General features: G+C 35.0%; 1 protein-coding gene across 2 annotated transcripts; it reads left to right on the forward strand.

Annotated features, from left to right (window-relative positions):
- The first annotated feature begins 7,513 nt into the window (after positions 1-7,513).
- Positions 7,514-11,439, forward strand: LOC107824987 (uncharacterized). 2 transcript variants are annotated; one of them, XM_075225917.1, is made up of 9 exons: positions 7,514-7,830; positions 8,568-8,839; positions 8,912-9,008; positions 9,093-9,217; positions 9,307-9,391; positions 9,475-9,610; positions 9,802-9,959; positions 10,055-10,175; positions 11,063-11,439. In XM_075225917.1, exons 4-7 carry the CDS (start codon positions 9,196-9,198, stop codon positions 9,814-9,816), a joined length of 258 nt encoding a protein of 85 aa, XP_075082018.1. In that variant the 5' UTR covers positions 7,514-7,830; positions 8,568-8,839; positions 8,912-9,008; positions 9,093-9,195; the 3' UTR covers positions 9,817-9,959; positions 10,055-10,175; positions 11,063-11,439. The 2 variants fall into 2 exon arrangements, with proteins under 2 accessions (XP_075082018.1, XP_075082017.1); XM_075225916.1 differs by having other exon boundaries at positions 7,522-7,830.
- The last annotated feature ends 16,032 nt before the right edge of the window (positions 11,440-27,471 follow it).

Here is a 27,471-nt window from a genome sequence, read left to right on the forward strand (position 1 = left end):
CTAACTTTGACGGCTCATTGGGATTGTATCCAGCTTTTGCAAATAGCTTGTAAGCGTTAAGATCGAAACCTTCATCTGTTCGCTTTGTAGGGAGTGCCACATTATGCAAACAATTTTGGGCTACAAACCCTGCAAGCGGCTTTGAGGACAACTTTACTGCCTCAATTCGTTTTACCGGAAGAGTTAACTCCCTTAGAGTCTTGATTTGGAGATTATGTGATCCACCATCGTCTTTCTTCCTTTTAGGGACATATTGGAGTGCGGGACTTACTTTCTTTCCATAAGACGCAATACCCCCTTTATGAGATTTATTCACGTTGGAGGGTACCTCCTCAGTAACAGTTTTGGCTTTACCTATAGTCACATCAGCTCTTTTAGTTATGGGTTCGTCATTCTTGCTTTTCGTACCATCATCAACTTTCAGCTCCTTCACAATGCAGTTCTTCAAGTAGAACTTTGCATCGGCAAAGTGTGACTCAGCCTCGGTGAATGGCTCATCATCAGCAACTACCGTCTTCTCGACTTCACCTTGGTAGTATTTTAAACATTGATGGTAGGTAAACAGAACAACTTCATTCTCATGTATCCAAGGCCTCCCAAGAAAAACATTGTATGAAGTCTTCACGTTGATCACATGCAGCCATGCACTTGATTGCATATCTTCAATAGTGATTCCCAGCCTGATCGCGCCTATGGCTCTTTGCCCCCCTTGGTTGAATCATTGGATCATCACACGACTTACTGAGAGTTCGTTCATGGGAATACCATGTTATTTCACAGTATGTATTGGCAAAATGTTCACTGAGGATCCTTCATCAACCAAAATCCGATTTACCCTTTCATCGTGCATATAGCCAACCAGGTACAATGGGCGGTTATGAGGAGTGTCACCTAGCAATTGATCGTCATTTGTGAACGTGACCTTTTCCTCACAAGCATTAACTTCTTGAGGAGTGGACTCGATGGGCTTTTCCGAAGATGGTGCCAACGGTAGGTCATCACTCTTTTCTTCCCCTTTGTCAGCATGGCAACAAGAGGCATCAATGCCCATGGAAAATCTTCGTGCGGAACCAACTTGGTAAAAACTCCTCCAAGGTCACTGGATTTCGTGGCTTTTGAGGGTGGTGCATCTTCACTTTTGCTTTCTTCAAATGCGTAACTAGATTCTTTTTTATTGGTTTTTTTACCATCATCTTCCTTGTTGTTTGTTCCACTGATTCTTTTTGTGGGCTCCTTTTATGGTGCCTACGACGAGTCACCAACGTCCAACCTTCATCATCATCAGGTTGGTTGACTTCAGCTTTGTCGCTCTCCAGTAATTCTTCATTTTTGCTTTCTTTAAAATCATATAATTCATTCGGACAGAATGAGCCAAAGGTGATAGAGACTTGGTTTGCGTTTTCTTTCTCATCTTCAAGAACGATCTTCTTTCCGCGAGCCAAGTCCATGACTTTATCCTTGAAGATAAAGCACTTCTCTAGAGGGTGGCTTACAAGTCGGTGATATTTGCAGTAGTTTAGGTCATTTGTTTTCCCAGCTTCATTTGGTCGTTTCATCTTCGGAAGCTCGATGAGTTTTAACTCGAGGAATTCTTCGAAAATGGCTGGCACATCAGAATCCAGGAATGGGTACACTTTCTCTTGCATTTCTTTTAAAGTCAGCTTCCCACTTGTCTTATCTTGAAACGAAGTGGATTTCATACTCTACTTCTTGCTCTCCTTCGTCGTGAACTTCACAAGTGACGTATTGACATTCATAGCCTCTTTGCTATCAGACTTGGGTACGAACTTGCCCCACTTCCTGATTTCTTGCTTGTCATTCACTTTGCGAGGTTCATAGATGGGCATCCTTTCATTTCCAGTGGAGGCCATGCTCAATTCCATGTCATGGGCACGAGTTGCAAGTTCTTCAAATGTGCCAGACTTGATACCTTGCAAGATGTAGCGCAATCCCCAATGCATGCCTTGGATGCACATCTCTATGCCCGAAGCTTCACTAAGCCTGTCTTTGCAGTTGAGGCTTGAATTCCTCCATCGATTGATAAAGTCAATAACTGGTTGCCCCTTTCGTTGACGAGTATTTGTAAGTTCTATCATACTCACAGTACATCTTGTACTATAAAAGCGATTGAGGAACTCTTGCTCTAGTTGATCCCAGCTGTCGATAGATCCATCCTCGAGGTCCGTGTACCAGTCAAAAGCATTTCCTTTTAGCAAGCGAACAAACTGCTTGATGAGGTAATCTCCATAAGTCCCAGCATTGTTGCACGTCTCCACGAAGTGCGCAACATGTTGCTTTGGGTTACCTTTACCATCAAACTGTTGAAACTTCGGATGTTGATAGCCAGCAAGCATCTTCAACATATCGACCCTTGCAGTGTACGACTTTGCATATGTAAGGGAAGATTTGGCAGCAACTTCATATTTGTTCTTAATGGTTCCTTCGATGAACTCCTTCAGTTGATCGATTGGAATCATCCCTTCAGATGAGACAGGGATAGCCTTAGTGGATGCTGCTTGTCTTGGAGGAGAGTCACTCTCTAGAACTTCTGGGAGCTTGCCAGATGCATGGGTAGATTCTTCTTCCATCAATATTCCCACCCTGTCTGTTAGCTTGTCAATTCTAGCCTCTTGATTTTGCATGCATTTGGTCAAGCCAGCGATTGCTTCCGTCAAGTTTGCCAACTGCTCCTCCATGAAGTGTTTGTCACCCTGGTTTGCATGATTGTCGTGGATGATGGAGAGTAGCATGGATTTTCACATAGATTGATCCTTGACTGGCTCACGCTATGTGGTGTAAGTGGGGAGGATTCATCGCTTGAAGCATCATCATCTTCCTTCACAACAGAGTGCTTGGAGCCGAAGAGGTCAAGCAGAGCAAGAGTTTTCTTGATCTTTTCAGCAACATCGCTTCCTCCTTCAGATGCGTTTGTCGAAGATCTTGCTCCTTTTGAGGATGAAGATCCGAAAATAGGGGTTGATGCAGACGGTATTTGGGGTGCTTGTTGTCCTAAAGAGCTTGCTTTGCTCCTCGTAACCAGTCCGAAGCTTCCAAAGGTGACATCGAGGATGCTTTCCACATCAGCATAGAACTTGGAGTTAGCAGCCTTGGTGGATGTTGATCTGGAGTTGATTTTTTCGAAGCCATTTCAATGTTCTTGAAGTTTGATGATTGAAAAGTTGAGATGAGAGGTAGAGATTGTCCCACTGGGCGTGCCAGAATTTGTAGACAATAAATTTGCGTCGAGAAAATAAGATCAAGACCGAAAAATATCGCAACAATCTTAGTATTTTATTTCAAATATTTGAGTGTTACAATCTCTATGAATCCCCTGATTCTACTTTTCAATAGTAAATAAATTCAAGGGCCTTTGAGCTTGATCTTGAATATGTATTTGTTGCCTCGAATGATGATCTTGTTCTTGAGCTTGAACTTGATTGCTTGAACTTGACCTTGATTTGTTCTTCGTTCTTGAACTTGCACTTGATTTCTTGAACTTGAACTTGAAGCCTGAACCTTGTAGAGAAATTTGCGGCATTTGATCCACGAGCTCTCTCTTGCTTCTTGTTATAACTTCTGGTCTCTTTTCTGAGTTATGAAGACCCCTATTTATAGTTGTGGAAGGGAAGAGTTGTGATAAGAACAAACTCTTTCCGACCAATCAAATTGAAGTGTGACATGGCTGCATTTGATTGGCCAGAACATGTCACTTGCACACGTGACGCGATTTCATTGGCCTTTTAGCGTGACTGGACATGCCTTGTCATTTTGATACGTGACATGATCCCATTGGTTCTTCCGTTTGACTTGGCGCGCAACGTCATTTGACACGTGGCACCAAACTGGGCCTCTAGGAAGATGACATCTTGGGCTTAATGAAGTGGGCTCATCACTTTAGCCCAATTAAATGGGCTAGCCCAATAATATTGGTCTTATATAATTAATCCAATTATATTAGCCCATAATATTTATTTGGACTAGTATATTTAAATATAGTCCAAATTATTTATTGAATTTAAATTCAATAAATTTTACATGCCTACAGGGAGTACTTTCAAGTTGGAGTTTCAAAAATAATTTAAAATATAAAATCTATCTATATATAATAAGAGAAGCAAATTCATGTTATTGTGCCAAGTGTCAACACAGAAAATGAACATGTGTCCAATTTCAAGACAAACCTCCAACTAATTTGGAGGTTCAAATTTATTTTTTCTAAAAAACGTAAAGGACACATTTTTTTTCTTTCAAAATTTCAAAATAATAACTAATTTTACATGGCACAATTAAAGGACACGTTTTTTTCTCTCTAATATAGAAAATTAGTTTTAGATTATTATTTATAAAAAATAAAAATAAAAAATAAAAAACTACCAATTCACATTGGGGAGTACTTTTAAGTTGGAGCTTCAAAAATAATTTAAAATATAAAACAGGTAAAAAAAAATTAAAAGTTGCCAATTCAATTAACATCAAGAGTCCATGTTCAAAAAATTGAAACCTGCTAATTCAATTAACATTTTAATACCAAATCGTTATCCCACTTTTCTGGGCAGTTTTTTTAATTTATTAATTATACTTGAGAATTTAAAATTTAAAATTAATTTAAATTATAAAACAAGTTCATAAATGTAAACCTGTCAATTCAGTTAACATGAAGAGTTCCTCCCACGTTTTTTCGGGTAGATTTTTTAATCTATTCAAATTGAGAACAAATTGGTATATTATTTCAAAGGAGGGAACATTTACGTGTTTTGGGACTGAAAAAGAAAAATCCAACTTTTACTGTACGGTTAAAGCTATTGAAAAAAAATAATCTTATCCAAGCTCTAGATAACTCTGAATTTTAAACGTGTGGCTAAAATTCTGAATCTAAAATAAAATTCCTATATACAGTTGGTTTTCTATACAATTTTTTCAGCTTTTACACTGTCCAACTTGAAAATAGTAGTAGAAAATTTTAAATATTGGTTATGTTGGAGGATAAAATAGCATCATCCATGGCGAAATCGTCCTGAATATTTCCTAAAGAAAATCACAAAAGATGGACCGAATCATTGTTGCAAATTGGAATTCAAATCGAGAATGCACACTAGAAAGATGAAAAGATATAATTAATTAGATATAGATCTACATGTGTTTATAGTTACTTTAGTTTTTCTGGAGTGTATTGTTATTTAATTTTTCTGTCCGTGTTGATAGAAGTAAGAACAGTCCAATATGTTGAATGACCCTAGTTTACGAATTCAAGGAGCCAATAAATAAGGTATGGGATGGATCTCTCACTCTAAAAAGAAGATTACATTCAAATCTATCTCTCCCGAAAGAGTTGCTAGAGGATTGCACATACAAAATAAAAATAAAATATTGAATATAATTTATTATATACAATAGTGGTATATTTGTAATTTAATATAAGAGATCATATTTACTCAAATTATTGTGGTAATCAATCAAAATAATTTAATCTTATATATTAAGTAGTTATGAAAGAGTCGCATAAGTCATGTTAATAAGAATTCAAATTATTATCAAGATATTATATTAAAAATAAAAGAGAGAAAAAATTTAATTTCTAATCGTACGAACTGTTACAATAATAAGTATTAGAATAATGCTAAAAATTTCATGAAAGGTTTCTCTGATAATAATTATTCGTATAATATAATACGAAAAAATTATTAAGTCTAAGTTATATATATTTATATTTATAAGGGTATGAACTGTTATTTTATTCCCTAGGGAAAATGCAAATATTGAAGAGAAGAAAAGGATGATTTTCTTTTTTTAAAAAATATAAGTTATTTGCAAATAATAAAATAAACAAAAAATATAATAGTCTACTAAATAAGATATGATTTTCGTTATAAAAAAATATGTTGGACAAAAAGAGATCATCCTTATCATAACGCTAACTTCATCCGAGTCAAATACCTTCTAAATTCAAACGAAGATTATTTTCTATCACATTATTATTTTATCATTATTATAAGTCAAAACGAACCATTATCTCATATTGGACTATTTCTAAATAAATATATTTTACAAATGAATTACTTTATGATTTTTACCACGAGTTACAAGTAAAAAGAAAATGATGATGATGAACAAATATCAAAAGAATTAGAAAAATAATAACTAAAACTTTTACTATTCACTCAACAAAAAGAGTAGCTGTATTGAAGTTAAACCAGGTGGTAACCTAATAAAATAAAAACATAAGGTAATAGAAAGTCACTAGGCAATTTTAAGACAATATCTATTAGGTTATATAATAAAAAATAATTTGAATTGAAGGATAAACTTTTGAATCTATTGATATAGTTTTTGAATTTGATTGAAATATAATTTTTTAAAATAAAAATATGTATATTAATTTTCTACCGCATTATTCTTTTATCATTATTATAAGTTAAGATGATTATAATCTCATATGGGACTATTTCTAAGTAAACATGTATTTATAAATGAATCACTTTATGATTTTCATCACGAGTTACAAGTAAGAAGGGATTAAAGATTGTAATGACGATGAAGGATAAATAACAAATGAAGCTAGATAATTAGTAAATAAAGAATTTTTTTATTCATTTAATTATAACGTATTCTTATTCGTTTTGGATCATGCTATATTTTCATATTATTTGTAGCACAACTTATATAATTACGATATTTGAGTAACATTCAAAAGTTATTCCATAATTATATGATTCGTTTAATTTAATTACATTGAACTTTCATTATTGAATAGATACGACAATAAAAATGATTTAGTTAAAACGTAACCTAACGTGCTCAAATAAATCAGATTATACTCTAATATGACTAATATTCTTTGATAATATTCACACATCGTACGGGTACTAATACAGTTTAATAAGCAGAATAAATTTTGTTTTATAACTTATTGGAGTTTAAATAGTATTGTAATAAAGTAGTTATAATAACATACGTAGATCTATCTATATAGAATAACAAAAGCAAAACTATAATAGGATGCCAAGTGGAATACCCACAATTCAACACATGTCAAACTTTAAGACAAATCTCCAATATAGTTGGAATTCAAAATTAATTTAAACTACAAATCAGGAAAATAAACTTGCAACCTACGAATTTCAGATAGATTGTATACTTCCTCCAATATTTTGGCAGTTAATGTATTATACTTGGAAATTACAAAAAGAAAAAAACAACTCCCACTTTTTTTGTTGGCCGTTTTCTAATAAAAACTACCCACTCAAATTTGCCAATTATTTTTATAAAGAAAAAAGAAAAATTAAAACAAAGAAAACAGTATCCTAAACCTCACGACTGATCGTGTCCCACGATTGAGTTTTTGAGTTATTCTATTCAATTATTTATTATTTATTATTACACTTACCTATTAAAAATAGAACTCCTCCCCTTTTTTTGATTGGCTTTTATAAAAAAAATAAAACCCTCACACTTTCTTAGTTTTTGTTTTTTAATCAGCAACTGCCCACCACTGAGAAAAAACGCAGGAAAGCAGTCAGTTAAAAACCCACGACTGATCGTGCTCCCAAACGTGGGCTTCCAACCAAAACTCCCTATTCTATCTACATTTCCTTAACTGATTGATTTGTGCACTTTATATTTTTGAATCCTTTTCAACTTCCTATTTTATCTACTCAGTCTGATTAAAATTGCTTTGCAATTATGGCTACACAACTTCATGATATCAAATAAATTTCAGGCAACTCGATGCAATGGAATCTCAAAGTTAGAGTCGTTCGAATGTGGATAATCCCGGATCGATTTAAGCCGGAAATACCGCTTTCAATTGAATTGGTTTTACAGGATTCGAAGGTAACATGTTATTTTTGCCTCATTCTTTTACTTACTTTATCCATATTAGTGAACGGTGTCTTAATATGAAAAAGAAAAAAATAATGGTCTTGAGATTTGGAAATACAATATTGAGGATGAGACGGAGAGAACATCACTAACTTACAAAAGTGGATGCTCCTCGAGAAGGGTAAAGAATGGCTTAATTCAACCTGAGAAGAGAAGTCAAATGAAAAGTTGCAATAGAGAGGATGGTTGTTTAACAAAGTTTGAATGTAAGATGAGATGTTTTAGGAAAATAGATTTTTTTAAGCAATTATCAAAAAATACAATTGTTTTCTCTTATGAGATTAGATAACTGGAAGTGACCCAATTATTCCCTATAATGAAGAAGGCTTTCTTCCTTTAATTGGTACTAATAGTTCCAACTTTTGTTATACATTTACCGAAATTCAACATGCTCTAAATGACTAAGACAACTTTAAAATCTTTATGGGACATTTAAAACTATATCAACTTGGAATTTTGGAAAGTATCTAAGAAGATGAATTTAACAAAGTGCGAAAATCTTTATGGGACATTTAAAACTATATCAACTGGCATATATATTACATATTGGTTGCTTTGCTTAGACTATCATCAGATGAACATACATAAACTACGCTTATATGTGAAATATGTGTACTACAAGTATTCATCTTTCTGTCTCTTAATGTTGGCTTCATAATTATGCACTAATAAGGAATATGATTTTGTAGGGTGATCGTATACATGCTTCAATCGGAAAGTATGTTGTTAAGTTTTTTAGGAACAAGATACAGGAATTTCGCTTATATCGTATGAGCTACTTTGTTGTCGGACCAAATAATTTTGAAGTTGAGGACTACAACACACAACTTGAGGCTGACATTTACACAAAAGACATTTGTTGAGGAAACAACTGATCCTGGATTTCATATGAACATCTTTAACTTGCGTCCTTTTGACCAACTAACAAATCAACATGATGTCGATGAGACAGAATTATTCGGTAAGTCTTCTTTTCCTTTTTATTTAAATGGTAGGTTTTGTAAAACTATGTTACTAACTATTATATTTATAGATGTTGTTGGCCAGGTTGTGACCTATGAAGATGTTAAGACCTACAAACAAGGAGACGACCAAAGTGTCTTTATTAATGTTGTACTCGAGGATGATCAGTAAGTCATTCGCAAATAAAAATAATACTTTACAATAAAACTACATATATTGTTGTTGATTAAGTTTTACCATAAAACGTATAGGAGGAATAGGATTTTGGCAACCTTATGGAGTGAACTTGTGGATCAAATTCAACATCACTTGACTGAATCTACAGATGAACCTTTGATTGTTGTTTTCTAACATATGAAAGCTCAAAAATTTCGAGGTTTACCATTAATTGCATGTATTTTTCAATTTTAGTTTATAAATATTATATAATTTCAGATTTATAATTATAGTAAATCTGATACACAGGTAATTACTCAGTGCGTAGTTGTTGGTATGAGACAAATATATGGATTAATCCTACGCTGCCGCAATCAACTGAGTTTAAATCCAGGTTTGTCAAGTGTACAATCCTTTTCTATATGTACAAAAAATATAAAAACAGTATTGACAAATAACAATTTTCGACTTATGCAGATTTCCGGCAGTACGTCAATCAAACTTTGAGCCGATTACTCAGACAAGTTCACAGCAAAGTTACTCTGTTAGAGATGAGTTAGACAAAGGAATTATACTGTTTAAAACTATTAGGGATTTAGTTCAGTGTACGCAGGTGAGTTTAATTTAGTGTTATAATTTTATTTACCTTATGTTTTCTGTTTTGCATTTACAATGACAAAGGAATTGTACTGTTTAAATAATTATTTAGTTAAGTGCATGCAAATGAGTTTAATTTACTATAATATTATATGTACCTTATGTTTTGTTTTGCATTTACAATAATTTTTTCTTTATCTTAAATAGGAATGTAGCTATTGAATTGCGGCAAAATTGGTGAATTTGGAACTTGACCGAGGATGGTCATACTTGACATGCAACAAGTGTACTAGAAAGGTTGACAGAGTTGGTACTACATACTTTTGCAAGAAATGCAATGAAGAAGCATGTTCTATTACTCACAGGTAATAGGCTTCAAGTTCATCTATGTTGACAAAGTTGGTACTACATATATGTATATATATAAATATGCATAAAGTTAATCAAAATTGAGTTGCAGGTATAGGCTTCAAGTTCGTGTTATGGATGGAACCGCTTTTATCTCATTATTGCTTTGGAATCGCGATGCTATGCAGCTTATAGGGAAGTCCGCAAAAGAACTTAAGGAAGGATTAGTTGAGGTATAATACTAAACTTAATTTAGTTGTCAATTATAATATTTCTAACCTCGGAAATTTGGTGTAGACCTCAATTGGGGATGCTGATTGTTCTTATCCAACTGAACTGGACGATATTCTTTATAAAAAATTCATGTTCAAGGTTATTGTTAAGAAAGAGAATATTGAGTCACAGGTCGAAATCTACAATGTTCTTAAGATTGCTGATGATGATGAACTTCTGGAGGAATACGGAAAATTCGACGACACTATCACTATAAACATTGTTATTCACAAACCTGTGAATACAAAATTAAACTATAAATATTTTTACACTCATAAGATGAATATTTTTTTGGCTTTATTTTTAACAGGATCCACAGTTTTTTGATGGACAAAGCTCAAGTGAAGAGAAGTTTTTTGGGGTAAATTTCATGAAATTAAAACTTTTATGAGATGGAGAGATCTTCCTTATCCTTTCTTTTAAGAAGATGAAAAAGATATTAGTTTAAGACACTGGTGGGCTAGGTGATGTTCTTGGTGAACTACCACCAGCCTTGGCAGTACGTATCAATATTTGGTATGGTTTTTATCTTGATCAACGGTGTGGTTATTAAGCAATGGCACATATATGATAACACAAGACATATTGATTTATGACTCCAAAAGTGATATCAATAATTAGAAAGACATACCCTAGCAAGACACTTTGGAAAAAGACAGCAGAGTCCAACCCCACATGGTCAATAAGCTTAGGTTCAGGCATTTTCAGTCCATCTGGTATCCAGTTCATGAACCTTATATACGCCCTCCAATCAACATTACTTGCTAAAATTTTTTTAGTCAAAATTATGCAATCAATGGTGGTATTGCTCTCCAACTGCTATTAAATAATGTTTACTATTTTGTAGGATGTTATGGCCGAAAGTGAGATGAAGTCTGTTTTACAAACTCCCATTGAGAAAAGTGTGTCAGAAAGTGGATCGTCCGTGTTAGAAGATGGTAATGCTTGCAATGCAAAAATATCTCCTTTGAAGACGTATGACAAGAGGAGTAGATCAGCTAATAAGGCATCAACAGTAGGACAAGATGATGACTTCAATTCTCAACTCTCTAGCAACAAGGTTCGCAAAGTCATTAAGAAAGAAAAGAATCCATGACTGGCTACTGAAATGCCTTTAGCTATGCAATTAAGAAAGTAAAGATTTTTATTATTTGCGCAAGTTATATGTGGAGACAAATCGTCTAAATATTGATCTACATTCATCTTTATTAATCATGAATTTAATCAGTAGTTATTTCAATCTTTCTATTAAGGTTTTTGATGCAACACATTAGTTACTTCAAGTTAACTGAACTTTTATGGCATGACATTAAAGGTGCTGATGATGAGGCAGCATTGTTAGCACTTCAAATTCGAATACATCATAGTAGCAGTAAGCCAAAAATATTCAATGCAATTACAGAAATAATTTTATACATCTAAAGTAGTCCCAATAGAATATGATAAACCTGGAACTCACTACTAAGAGATGAAAGGAATGCAGCAACCACTTTTACATGTCATAGTTCGCAAATAGAACACTTCTGTCAATTTTCGCGTGCTGCTACTATATGACTTCATAGCAGGCTTGAAAATAGGCCTAATACACTTGGCTCTCAGCTTTCTTTTCATCTAACGCAATTCTCAAAGGAACTAAAGAGGATGCCTTCTTCAAACAAGTTTCATAACATGGATGGGAGCAAATCTGGTGTTCTTTCAATTATAAATCATATATTCTTTCAATCAAAAACTTTATACAACTGTTTCCAAACATTCTAAAAAAGAAAATTATTATGCTATTGGAAGGTAATTATTATATTTGTAACAGTTTCTGTTTTCCTACACATGAAACAAAGAAACAAAATATACACAAACTGGAAGAACATTCAGTCCAATGCCAACCATTTTTCATGGAAGACTATACAATATATGTGCAAAAAAAAAAAGGAATTATTAAAGCCTTATGCTATATATTGTATTAACAATTGTCTCTGTATCAATGACCTAAAAGTTAGATGAATTATAGAATCGATAGTGTACCATGATGCAGATTAGTGGTGAGTAAAGATATATATATATATATATGGACACCACACAATTTAGATACAATTAAAATTATCAATCAACTCTGCGTGTGAGGTGTTCATAGGTGCAACAAGGGCATCTTTCCCTTACATCCTTTCCCAAAGGTCCAGATAATTGATGCCACATTACTTTGGCTAATTACATGTTTGAGTGGAGCAGCTACAATTTTGTTTAGGCTTGATGAAATTTATACTACAGAGCACACTAAATTCACGATACACATACATAATTAGTTGGAGATGTACATTGCTTTCTCTTCACCACAAAAATAACTCAACTTCTGATGTTGCAGAAAGCTGAAATTAACGGAGACATAATACAGTAGTTAATAGTTGCAGCTTATAGCATTCATATCTTCTTCTTGCTTCCAATCATCGTACTTCGCAAATTCAACATTTCCATAAAAAAGAAAACTAAATCAACTGAAATTAATCTCTGCAGAGCACTTTGTGCACTTGAAGTTGAATCAGAACATTTCTATTCCTCAGTAGTCTGCGCAAATTGAACTATAATCATGTAGATTACCATTTATACATCACAACAACAACAAAGGCAATTCACGTTAGCCACAAAAAATAAAAAAAGGGACGTTACTGTTGATGAGCAGATTACTTCAATTTAACTAACAAAGGTAGTCAAAAAATAGGCCAAGAATTACTATCTAATCTGAAAAGGACAGGGGACAAGTATTCCAAAAATATCATCTTGGACGTCGTGGAACCAATGGAATACGTTGGATTTGTGAGTCCATGTGAGGCAAGGCACTCTCATATTCTTTATACCCTTTAAAAATACTTTTGATTGTTTCACCAACCTAAAGCATGAATATAGAGTAAATCAAATGATATTGAAAGAAAAAATATGAAAAAACTAAACCATATAGCCAATAAAGCCTATACAAAGTGAAATAACATTCTGTCCAACTGATCCAACCATTTTAATGGATTTGGACAGAATGGTATGTGTGTAAAACTTCCCGCGAAATTATTGAAGCCCTTTGTTATATATTCATGAACAACTGTAGATATGAAGACAAAAGTTAGATGAATTATACCATCGATAATGTGCCATCACTAGATAACCTTCTATAAATTTGCAAGGTATTCCAAACTCTTCTATGACGATTTCAAACTGTCACGACCCAAAATCCCAACCCGGTCGTGATGGCGCCTCTCGTGGGGACAAGGCCAGCCAACAACAAAATAATACATCTCTTTATAATTACTTAGCAGGAATAAGTCTAATTCGCAGATAATATAATCACAAGTGCGAAGTAAACATGATAGAATAATGGAAACCATCCCGACTCAGCCCGAAATCGGGGTGTCACAAGCCACGAGCATCTAAAGATCTAAATACTAATACAAGACCAGCAATATACAGAATGGAATTTAGAATCAATGAAGAAATATGGTGTCGTGAACGCTGACGGTCACCTTGCTCAGCTACAATAGTATACCTTCAGTCCGCCAATAACCCGCTACCGGGTGAACAGTACCTGCAACTGCACACGAGGTGCAGGGAGTAAAGTGAGTACTTCCAACTCAGTGGTAATAAGAGTAAGTAATAACTGAGCGATAAGAAATCACGAAAGAACACTTCATCATGCTATATAAGACGGTACAACCCTTTTTGAAAACAGTAATTCCATGAAAATCCTTTATAAAATATCTGACTCAGTTTTAAACCTCTTTTGAAAATAATCTTTTTAACAGTTGCAAAATAATTCCAGCCATCAGTGTCACTATGCACAGAAACCTGCCCCTTGGGCAATATCTTCGTTCCTGGTCAACCACTCGGGCCCCAATACTCAAGGATCAGATAGCACCAGCAAAAGCAGATAAATATCTCCAGAAATATCACAACAACAAATAATGAACAAATGCATGAATGCAATGCAATGCATATGATGGTACATTCCAGTACCCACTGCGGCGTGCAGCCCGAGCCATCCATATTTATTTATCGTTGACAGCGCTCATTGGGGGTGTGTACAGACTCCGGAGGGGCTCCTACAGCCCAAGCGCAATATCTTGGTCAGTCATTGTTACCTGACCGGTCAGCCATTATTACCTGACCAATTTATATCATACAGTGCCATTATTACCACTGTTCAAGTATATCATCCAGTGTCATTGTTACCACTGTTTCAAGTATATCACACAGTGTCATTGTTACCACTGTTTCAAGTATATCACACAGTGTCATTGTTACCACTGTTTCAAGTATATCACACAGTGTCATTGTTACCACTGTTTTAAGTTACTTTATAATCAGTCCAGAAAATAATATAATAAGCCCCTTGGGCATTTACAAAATCGAAGTTTCCAACCCGAAATGCATTTAAAATATAATTTAAGTTTTCAAAACTTAGAAATACGACTGGGTTTGCAAAACAGCATTTAAAACCTTGGACTGAAGTTAGATGATATGCAAATCATGCTAAGCAGTAATATCAATCCTCGAAGGATTTTACAAGTCGACACAAGGCCCCAAACATGGCAATCAGCCCAAATTATGATGATAACAAGTAATTTCAGTCAAATACGCAGTAAAATCAACAACCGGGACGGACCAAGTCACAATCCCCAACGGTGCTCTACCCCACGCTCATATTCGGCATGCAAGTCACCTCAATACAGCACTATGATGTGCAAATTCGGGGTTTCAAACCCTCAAGATATCATTTACAAGTATTACTCACCTCGAACCGGTGAAATCTCTAGCCCGCGACGACTTTGACCATTAAACCGGCCTCCACGTGCGTCGAATCTAACCAAAATCAAAGCGAATACAGCACAATATGCTAAGGGAACAATACCCAATCGAAAACAATCGAGGAATGTCGAAATTCACGAAATTTGCAAAACCCGAGCCCCGGGCGCACGTCTCGAAACTCAGAAATTTTTAAATCAATACGATCCTTATCTCGCCACGAGTCTATACATACCAAATTCATAAACATCGGAGTCTATTTGACCCCTCAAATTACCATTTTAGAATTTCAATCTCAAGCCCTAATTTCTTATGATTTGGCTATGTTTTCATGGATTTCAAGGATGATTCTTCAATAAAATCATGTATTTAACTCATATAACTTACCTCTAATCGATCTCAGTTGAAACTCCTTTCAATCCCCGTCCAAAAGCTCTAAAAAATGACCCAAAATCGGGTATAAACTCGCTGCCCAGATTTTTCGGAATTACTGTTCACCCGCGTGATTACTGTTCCCGCGCGTGGTCACTATTCCCTATTCACCCGCGTGATTACTGTTCACGCGCGGGTACTGTTCACTGCTGCAGAAAATACAGCAGCTTTTTAAGAAATTTGCAGCACAGCCATTTTTCACTAAAATGGCTCTAACTCCATCATACGAACTCGGAATTATACGATTCTTGTTCCTATGAGTCACAAATAATAATATGAACACAACCCTTCAATCGAAACTCAATTCGGAGCTCGTTTGCCTAATTCAATACCCATTTCGCTCGTTAAACAATTAACTCACATTTCGCGTCAAAAACCCAATCGCAACTTGATAAAATTAAACCAAAATTTCCAGATCAGTCCTATAATTCATGATTTAAATTCTTGAAGTCTCGAAATCAAATTTGGATCTCTATAACTAAAAATGAACCTTTAGATCATTACATTTATGCTCAAAACGGCAAAAATCTTCCAAAAATGACCCGTTGGGCATCCGAAACACACCCGAGGCCCCCGGGACCCCGACCAATAACACCAACCAGTCCCAAAATACATTACGGACTTTCTCGAGGCCTCAAATCATATCGAACAACGCTAAAATCATGAATCAACCTCCTATCCAAGCTTTATGAACTTTAGAACTTCCAACTTCTATTTTCGATGCCGAAACCTATCAAATCACGTCCGACTGACTTCAAATTTTGCACACAAGTCCAAAATGAAATAACAAAGCTACAGAAACTCTCGGAATTCCATTCCAACTCCCGGATCAAAATTTCACCTATCAACCGGAAATCGCCAAAATACTAACTTTACCAAAATAGGCTAACTTCTTCACCGGACCTCCAAAATTACTTTCGATTGCGCTCCTAAGCCTTAAATCATCACCCAGAGCTAACCGAATCATCGGAATTCAATTCCGAGCCCTCTAACTCACAAGTCAACATCCGGTTGACTTTTCCAACTTAAGCCTTCTTAAAAGAGACTAAGTGTCTCATTTCTTATCAAAATCATTCCAAATCAATTCTAACGCACCCCATACCGGTAATGAAACATACGAAAGCAGAAAATGGGAAGAACGGGGTAGTAAATCATGAGACGACGGGTCGGGTCATCACATTCTCCCAACTTAAACAAACGTTCGTCCTCGAACGTGCCCAGAGTTGTTCCAAAAGCCCATAAATCATAGAACTACCTTTTTGCTTCTGAAACCATCGATATGATCAAAACCTCACACCTATACATTGAATAGTCCCAAACCAGTTGTGATAAACCATACTTGTACCCTCGGGTGAAATCATAGGTTCTACCGCGTAATCCAGGCACTCGAAACGATAACTTCTATTCACAGTAGTTGCCCACAACCACAAAATAACGATAGAAAATCCCTTATTAGCTAAAGTCTTATTCCAACACTTTCATATACTGCCAACGATAACTGAGACTCGCAGCAAACATAACCATCTCTCAGATCAACCACTTATGAAGCCACTCCCCTTTTGACTAATACCACAACAGATTTTCGAGTCGAACCTCGATATTATCCTTCTAACGAGCCGAAATCAAATTTGTTCGTATTCGTCAATGATCCTAATGATCACCTCGAATCCAATACACCACTCTGGTGATATGACACCTCAATACAGGCCTAAGCCTCAACTTGTGTTATACGTGCACCAATAAGAAACGGTCCGAACATACTCAAAGCAAGAAAATTATTCAACTGAGAGAGTTGTACCTCAAATTCACTAGTACTGCCACAACACAAGGTTGAGACCCTGTCTCACATCACAGAAATAGGATACACAAATTTGACCCGCAAGGTCATGTTTCCACACTTCTTTATTGCACGCGCGATCCCATCCAAATACTTATTCCACGTGAAACACCTCTGCACTGACATCCACCACGAAGGCCCAATTAAGAAGCAATCTTTCCCAGCTGTCCGCTGGTTCCTTGAAATATAAATCATTCTGCTAAAACATATTCTAACGCACTTCACCACTTAACCTGTGACATTTCCGGCGTAGCCCCTAATGCAATAGTTCAAAATTACCCAACACTAAAACAACCAGTCTGAATTTCAACATCACATCCAAAATATAACACACCAGCGAATAAAGATCCACCACCACCACATAGCCTGTACATTAGAACTCCATATAGCACACAAATCATCATACCTGATCCCAGTTTCCACTGTGCAATACACGCACATATTCGATACTCTTTCATTCCATGACAGATACTAGATACTTACATGTTCTTCCGAGCAAACCCGAATACCACTAGTGGACCCAACAAGAACATGCCGCAATACTACTGAAATATAATCAGTTTAATCACATTACCTTTTTCTGAGACATATACTCTTATCAAATCACTTCCACTTAGCAATATCATTTTCCCAAATCATCCGAAGATCATTTATCTAATCACTTAGGAGGAATCACTACACATTCCATGCTCTGCATGACATACATAGGTCTTGTTCAAATTCTTACAATACTGACACGACGGATGAGACCTGTACACATTCATAACTACTATCGAAACAACAATTCATTAGTTATATACTCTTGGCAAGAACTATCACCTCATTCTGAGCCAAACAATGGTCTTAGCTCTTTAATTTACTTCACATACTCAGATTGCACTGATCTCAAATTCAATGATCTCGCCCCACCCAGCATGAACTGCTCGGGCAATAAGCCACTCAAGACATAATTAAAAGTCGCATATGATGCCCCAATGTGCCAATAGGCTACCAGTTCGAACGCAATACAAAAGAAAACGAGCTCTGGAAGGAATTACCAAATCCTACGCACTAATACAGACTTTCCTTGGAAAACAGGAAGCAAGGCATACAAAGATAGCATATGAGAAAACTATACCTGATTTCACACTATTGCGGCGTGCAACCTGATCGGATAACATACCCATGGCGGCGTGCCACCCGATCCACATATAGATCTCACATAAGGAGATGCACATCGAGCCAAGTTTGCTCATTACAATAAGATACCGAGTATCGGTCGTAAGCATGCTAAGTGCATAATAATATCTCTGAGGGACTTATAGCGTTATAAGTTACAAAACTCAAGCACAACTGAGGTGCGATGTACAAATCTGAATTTTCAAGAGCCAAGATGCTCATATAGCGTCATTCCTACACAGATTCTCAACACATAGCAATTTCTCAAATCGCCTTACAACTCACACGGCGCAATGCATCACTACGCGAAATATCTGACAATGAAACATCAACCTAACTACTCCTCCATGAGGATTGTGTCACTAAAATGCACACATCTGGACTGATATAGAGCCATTATTCACATTAAATCTATTTATCAACTTCAAGCCGATTCTGATCACACTGGACTAGTCTGATAAACTTTCAAAGGTCCATAATAACTTCTAGTTTCTTCTAAAAGCACAATAACAACCATCACAATCGGAGTAATCCTTCCCGGCTCACAACCCAATATGCCAAGTGCCCTCCAGGCATGAATCTTTAATTTAATGACACTATCACAAACTTCCTACTTGGTTTACATCTTTATTCAATCAAGTGATCACATGCCACACTTATAAAATCTTCCAGTGGGTCACACTCCCACACCCTACCACAAAATATCTGGAACGTACCTCCAAAACACCGATCGCACTAACGTTGCAGAGCGATAGAGAATCATTAACCAGGACGTAAAACCCTTTTTACAAGACACCGATCTTAGGTGACGCTGAAGACAATGCCAACTTACCGTAAACATCGAAACTTATCTCCTGCTCATCCGAGCTCATGACATCTTGTCAAAAAAAAATTCCTTCACTCGTGCCATTCTCGGCGAAATTTCCACAACCAGAACTGACTCATCAGCATGCATCAAATTGGAACTAACATAGTACATAACCGTACAATCCGCTAACCAATAGCAAGCTCCCCAACTTGGCTCAAAGCCATAGATCACAATACTTATACTCTATTGCTGTCGTAATACCATAGTGAGATTAAACTCACTCCTTCATAAGCTCGTGGAAATACAAATCATCTGGAATTTTAACTTTTCTGCAATTCTTGCATTTACTCACACAACAGTTAAGCCCACTCTTTAGGCGACAAAATTTTTACTAAGTCCCAAATTTTTCAAAAATTTCGGCAGAGTCTCCTTTGTAATTGGGCATATCCACCTGCCAGAGAATCATCAAAACAATCCTAACAACACGTCCACAACTTGACAAAGCATCACAATGTATATCAACAACATTAATCTCAATACTACATGTATTATATTATCAAAATTGATACATGGACATGCGTTGCACCTACTTGAATCATAAGACATAGAAAAATACATTTCAATCCTCCATTATTGGGCTATTCAATTGAGTAAGAAAATATTCTTTATTTAATGTTTTCGACCTTCAAGGTGGTCTCCTTGACTCAACGATTTCGTCATAATACATTTACAGAAGAGATCTCAGCTCCCAGACTCATCTCACGTCATATAGAAACATCTCACAGTACTAACATACCCTCACGTAGCTATCCAGCCATGATTCCCACTAGTAGGGACAATACCAAACATAAAGGTTCAAAACACTTGCTCGCACAATCAGCACCTCGGTGCTCAAGCCATTGGCAAAGATTCGGCCTCAAGTCCTCCAGACTGGCCTAACGTCAAATTCACAGAGATTACACCTCGCCCCTCAATCGGGGAATCAAAAGCCATTGAGGCACATCTGATACTGAGTGCCCGTTCGTGCATACGATCACGCGGAAAGAATTTCAAGAGTTTCCTTTCAAGCTGAATCAAGGACGCACGATAAGAATTCAAGAATGTGAAGTTTTCCTAAAGGTTCTGCAGCCTCTCGAGGATAAATACAGACGTCTCCGTACCCATCCGCGAGACTCTACTAAACCTGCTCATGACTCGTGAGACCTAGTAACTTAGGCTCTGATACCAACTTGTCACGACCCAAAATCCCAACCCGGTCATGATGGCGCCTCTCGTGGGGACAAGGCCAGCCAACAACAAAACAGTACATCTCTTTATAATTACTTAGCAGGAATAAGTCTAATTCACAGATAATATAATCACAAGTGCAAAGTAAACATGATAGAATAATGGAAACCATCCCGACTCAGCCCGAAATCGGGGTGTCACAAGCCACGAGCATCTAAAGATCTAAATACTAATACAAGACCAGCAATATACAGAATGGAATTTAGAATCAATGAAGAAATACGGTGCCGTGAACGCTGACGGTCACCTTGCTCAGCTACAATAGTATACCTTCAGTCCGCTAATAACCCGCTACCGGGTGAACAGTACCTGCAACTGCACACGAGGTGCAGGGAGTAAAGTGAGTACTTCCAACTCAGTGGTAATAAGAGTAAATAATAACTGAGCGATAAGAAATCACGTAAGAACACTTCATCATGCTATCTAAGACGGTACAACCCTTTTTGAAAACAGTAATTCCATGAAAATCCTTTATAAAATATCTGACTCAGTTTTAAACCTCTTTTGAAAATAATCTTTTTAACAGTTGCAAAATAATTCCAGCCATCAGTGTCACTATGCACAGAAACCTGCCCCTCAGGCAATATCTTCGTTCCTGGTCAGCCACTCGGGCCCCAACACTCAAGGATCAGATAGCACCAGCAAAAGCAGATAAATATCTCCAGAAATATCACAATAACAAATAATGAACAAATGCATGAATGCAATACAATGCATATGATGGTACATTCCAGTACCCACTGCGGCGTGCAGCCCGAGCCATCCATATTTATTTATCGTCGACGACGCTCACTGGGGGTGTGTACAGACTCCGGAGGGGCTCCTACAGCCCAAGCGCAATATCTTGGTCAGTCATTGTTACCTGACCGGTCAGCCATTGTTACCTGACCAATTTATATCATACAGTGCCATTGTTACCACTGTTCAAGTATATCATCCAGTGTCATTGTTACCACTGTTTCAAGTATATCACACAGTGTCATTGTTACCACTGTTTCAAGTATATCACACAGTGTCATTGTTACCACTGTTTCAAGTATATCACACAGTGTCATTGAAACAGTAACTGTTTCAAGTATATCACACAGTGTCATTGTTACCACTGTTTCAAGTCACTTTATAATCAGTCCAGAAAATAATATAATAAGTCCCTTGGGCATTTACAAAATCGAACTTTCCAACCCGAAATGCATTTAAAATATCATTTAAGTTTTCAAAACTTAGAAATACGACTGGGTTTGCAAAACAACATTTAAAACCTTGGACTGAAGTTAGATGATATTCAAATCATGCTAAGCAGTAATATCAATCCTCGAAGGATTTTACAAGTCGGCACAAGGCCCCAAACATGGCAATCAGCCCAAATTATGATGATAACAAGTAAAATGGCTCTAATTCCATCATACGAACTCGGAATTATACGATTCTTATTCCTATGAGTCACAAATAATAATACGAACACAACCCTTCAATCGAAACTCAATTCGGAGCTCGTTTGCCTAATTCAATACCCATTTCGCTCGTTAAACAATTAACTCACATTTCGCGTCAAAAACCCAATCGTGACTTGATGAAATTAAACCAAAATTTCCAGATCAGTCCTATAATTCATGATTTAAATTCTGGAAGTCTCGAAATCAAATTTGGATCTCTATAACTAAAAATGAACCTTTAGATCATTACATTTATGCTCAAAACGGCAAAAATCTTCCAAAAATGACCCGTTGGGCATCCGAAACACACCCGAGGCCCCCGGGACCCCGACCAATAACACCAACCAGTCCCAAAATACATTACGGACTTTCTCGAGGCCTCAAATCACATCGAACATCGCTAAAATCATGAATCAACCTCCTATCCAAGCTTTATGAACTTTAGAACTTCCAACTTCTATTTCCGATGCCGAAACCTATCAAATCACGTCCGGCTGACTTCAAATTTTGCACACAAGTCCAAAATGAAATAACAAAGCTACACCAACTCTCGGAATTCCATTCCGACTCCCGGATCAAAATTTCACCTATCAACCGGAAATTGCCAAAATACTAACTTCACCAAAATAGGCTAACTTCTTCACCGGACCTCCAAAATTACTTTCGATTGCGCTCCTAAGCCTTAAATCATCACTCGGAGCTAACCGAATCATTGGAATTCAATTCCGAGCCCTCTAACTCACAAGTCAATATCCGGTTGACTTTTCCAACTTAAAGAATTCAATTCCGAGCCCTCTAACTCACAAGTCAATATCCGGTTGACTTTTCCAACTTAAACCTTCTTAAAAGAGACTAAGTGTCTCATTTCTTATCAAAATCATTCCAAATCAATTCTAACGCACCCCATACCGGTAATGAAACATAAGAAAGCAGAAAATGGGAAGAACGGGGTAGTAACTCATGAGACGACGGATCGGGTCATCACACAAACTCTTCTAACCAACTCATTCTTGGGGTATCAAATAATGCAGGAACAATGGCTCCAACCACCACCCGTTGCATAACCATGACGATTTGCTCATACGACAAATGAACAACAATTACAAATTCTACCTCTCTTCATCTGAAGACTATTTAGCCATTATGTTTCTATTTGGCAATCTAAAAATCCAAAAATATGTAATTTCTTATGATATTACATCACATATAACTAGACCATATGTGCGATATGTTAATAAGATAAGAAAAAGGAAAAAACATACATATTCCAAACATACTCTTACGATCAAATTTCACAACCCACACCGGCTTTAAAATATGAAACATGGGAGACGAATTTCGTTCCTCCTATGGATATATGTACATAGACACAACGATTTGTAAATATTCACAATATTAGTAAAAATGTTAATTTGGTAAAAGTTGGAACTTGCTAAGAATTAATAACAATGGGCTAACTCATTCTTCAATGAGTTTTAAATATATTGGTAATATATAAATTAAGTTTCCTGTTGTACTTTAATTTTTAATTATTTCGAAAATACATTTATGGGATTAGGATTTAGGGGTGACTAGACGTATAGTAAACTAAAAATACTACTGCACAAAAAAAAAATTGCGAACAAAAAAGAGGCGCATCAGATATGCCCTCTTTTCGTCAACTGCTTCTTTTGTTGAAGTCTCTTCAATTTCTCAAACCTAATTCAGTTTCTTACCCCAATTTTCCAACTCCTGCCTGCCTCAGCGTCAATCATCTCTATAACAAGATGTATGTCGTAGTCCTGCTTTCATGGTTTTACGTTTGTTTACATTAGTTTTTCTTCTAAAATTATTGTAGTCAAGCCTGTTGTGGTTGCTTCAGAAATTTTCGACTTCGTCCTACACTATCAGAAGAAAATAGAGTTTGTTTTTCATCGGAATCAATAGACTGAGGGGTTGCCAAGAAGCCCTATAAAATTTCTGATAGAATTGCGAAAGACTCTACAACTTCTCGGAAAAAATTCTGTTTTTACAGCATTTTGACATGGAACAATAGAAAAAACTCGCAAGAAAAAATCGAATATGCATACAGAAGCAGAAACAGGCTAAATTTTCCTCGAACGGTATGAAAATTTAATATTATATAGATCATGAGCAATATTGCAGTTCTTAAAATAATTTGACGTAAATTCGGTCTCTTACTAAATCTTTTTGTTCTACTATTTGTTCAATTTCATAGATGCATTGGATGCTGAAATTTAAGTATATTTGTTCTACTATTTGTTCAATTTCATAGATGCATTGGATGCTGAAATTTAAGTATAAGTATAAAAAATTATGTGTCTTATATATCGTAAGAACTTTCTGATTCGTACACCATATTAGTCTCTATTATGTTGTATATCGCCTTTCTTCCGAATATGCATTATTTGATATATCATTGCATAAATTTAAAATATATTATGTCATATGTTTTATCATTTTTTATATGTTTACCCATCCCATACATCTTATGCATTTTTAAAAATTTAGAGCATTTGTAATTTTTAGGTACTTTTGATGATTAGTCGTACAGGTTTATCATCTTTATTAGTCGCTTTTATACCTGCTTTACTCAGTTGCAAGTAGAGAAAAATCACAAATCTAATCAGCATATCAAATCTTATATACTAACCTTTAATTATGCTTTCTGAACTGTTTGCCAAGTTGGTAAAAGTTTTCGTTGGTCATAGTTTTGGATTCTATGAATTTTGGACATTTCAGCTAGCAGTCACTCCTAAGTTTTACAGCTTTATTTTTTCAATTCAGCATATCAAATCTTATATACTAACCTTTAATGATGGTTATTGCCCTTAAAGATTTGATAAATTATTTCATTATATTGGTTTTGATAGTTTCCGTACCTTTTTCCACTTATAACAGTTACCTCTTTTTTATTTTATGGTTTACAGATTGTGTCCATTCTACTACTATCAGACGGAATGCTATTGAAAAAGGAAAAACAAAACAATCATTAATGGACATAACAAATCGTCTGAATTTCCCTGAATTATATAGTGCACCCATAAAGATCTGTGAACAAGTTTCATCATCTCATTCTCAACAACAAAATCCAAATTCAACGCAACAACATTTGCGATATGATTTTTCGCCTTCAAAATTGCAAAATGATCATCTTTTACCAGATTTAAATGAGCTACCATTATTGCAAGGTAAATATTTGTGTAAATTTTGTTATATCTTAAATGAAAATTTGAGGAAGTCAAACTTCCGTGTTGATATTCCGGCAAATAACAAAAATAAATTTTCTTTAACTTATATACTTTTATCTGATATGCGTAATGGACTGGCCAGTAGAATAATTTATAAATTAAAAGGTTAATGTGATGCTATTATTTGCTTTTGTTTATTTTATTATAAGTAAAAAAAATTTGTTATAAATATAGAATTATAATTTTTATGAATTTTGCTTTTTGTCGTTCTACTTTTGAAATTTTTATTAAGCGATTTATCTTCTCTTTTACGATGTTTATTTTTTAAAAAAAAAATATTTCTTTGGTTGATTAGCCTTAATATTTACAATACTTTTAAATGAAGATTTGTTAGCCATCTAATTTAACATGTTGTTTGATAGGCAGTTTATATTTTCATTGGAAGTATGACTAATTAAAGGCGAAGTAAGATTTAATTCATGTGATTAGTTATGCGAGTTTTTAGCCAAAATTAACCGTTATTGATGGGAGTCGGTTTGTATTTGACTTCTATATACACTCTTGACCATCTTTAATTCCATAAGTTTGCTAAGGTATTACCTTTAGTTTAACTTAATGGAATGAGGTTGAAAGTAATGATGAAACTGTTAAAACACAAAAGTCAATAATTATTTTTTAAGCTAAACCCAGCTATAAAATTATTTTTTCAAGATCAATATTGCAATAAACTTAAACTTTATCTTGACCACCATGAAATAAAAAAAAATGCTACATGTTAACTTGGTTTACATACAATTTAGTATATAAAAATTGGTTTGATAGTTTTCCTATCCTTTTCTACTTCTAACAATTAGTTTTTTTTTGTTTTTATTTTATGGTTTACAGAATTGGTTGATACTACTATCATAGGGAATGCTTCTCAAAAAGGGAAAACAAAACAATCATTAACGGACATAACAAATCGTCTAAATTTCCCTCGATTTAGTAGTACCCCAATAAAGAGTTGTAGACAAGTTTCATCATCTTATTCTCAAGCACAATGTCCAAGACCAATGCAAGAGCATAATTTGCGATATGGTTTGTCGAGTTCAAATTTGCAGAAAGAACATCTTCTACCTGATTTAAATGAGATACCATTATTTCAAGGTAAATATTTATGCTTAATTTATTTAACTTATTTTTGAAATTTGAGGAAGACAATTTTTTGTGCCCCTATATACATGTCCACATAAATAATGAAGTTTTATTTATTTATACACATATAACTTATATGCGAAATTTGGGCAACATAATTATTTAAAAAAACTAAACATTTATTTGCTTCTCTTTATTTTCTCAAGTACACCATGTTTGTTATTTTACAATTCTACTTCTATGAGTAATTTTTTTTTTGGGTTATACTTTTGCAATTTTCATTATTTTAAATGCACCCCTATAATTTCAAATTCAGTTTTGCAATATAATTTTTCTTCAATATGAAATTGAAAAAAGGCTAACAATTAATATTTATGTTTAGAATTTGAAGATGACAATATTGATGCTGATATACCAGGTATGCCATTGAACTCACCACAACTCATACTCATACATACAAGTTTACTAATTTTTAATTTATTCATCAAGGTCATATGCAATCCGATGTACAAATTCATGATGCAAATGAAGATGACGATGTTTTTGAAAGTATTCACATATAACTCATCAATGTTCGATAATATTAAAATGTATTAACAATTCCCCTTATATTAAATTTTAAATTTTAAGCACTAATTATTATTATTTTTAGATGATGAAGTAGAGAGCTGGATGACCAATGAAGGTAAATATGACATAATTTAAAGTTACATATACAACATACTTTTACTTTCTCTATAATAAGTACTTTAACTTTATCTCTTTATTTTACTCTCATAAAACCAGAATATTGGGATATTGGAGATGGCAATTATGAATGTGAATATTGTGGGGCATATTTCTGGTTTGAGGAAAGAGTTGACAAGAAGTATAAAAATAAAAAACCAGTTTTCACTTTGTGTTGCGGTCGTGGAAAAATCAAGCTACCAAATCCAAAGGAGCCTCCTTCGAATTTGAAGAATTTATTATTTGGATCAGGTTAATAGATAAATTCATTTTATTAAAATAACGACACTATAATTTTTGCATATATATATATATATATATATATATATATATATATATATATATATATATATATATATATATATATATATATATATATCTTCTTTAACCTAACCTAATTTCATGAAGGTGCAAAAAGCAAATATTTCAGAGAGAACATTCGAACATATAATTCTATATTTGCATTTACAT

This window comes from Nicotiana tabacum, chromosome 11, assembly GCF_000715075.1.
Source record: "Nicotiana tabacum cultivar K326 chromosome 11, ASM71507v2, whole genome shotgun sequence".
NCBI classification, from domain to species: domain Eukaryota; kingdom Viridiplantae; phylum Streptophyta; class Magnoliopsida; order Solanales; family Solanaceae; genus Nicotiana; species Nicotiana tabacum.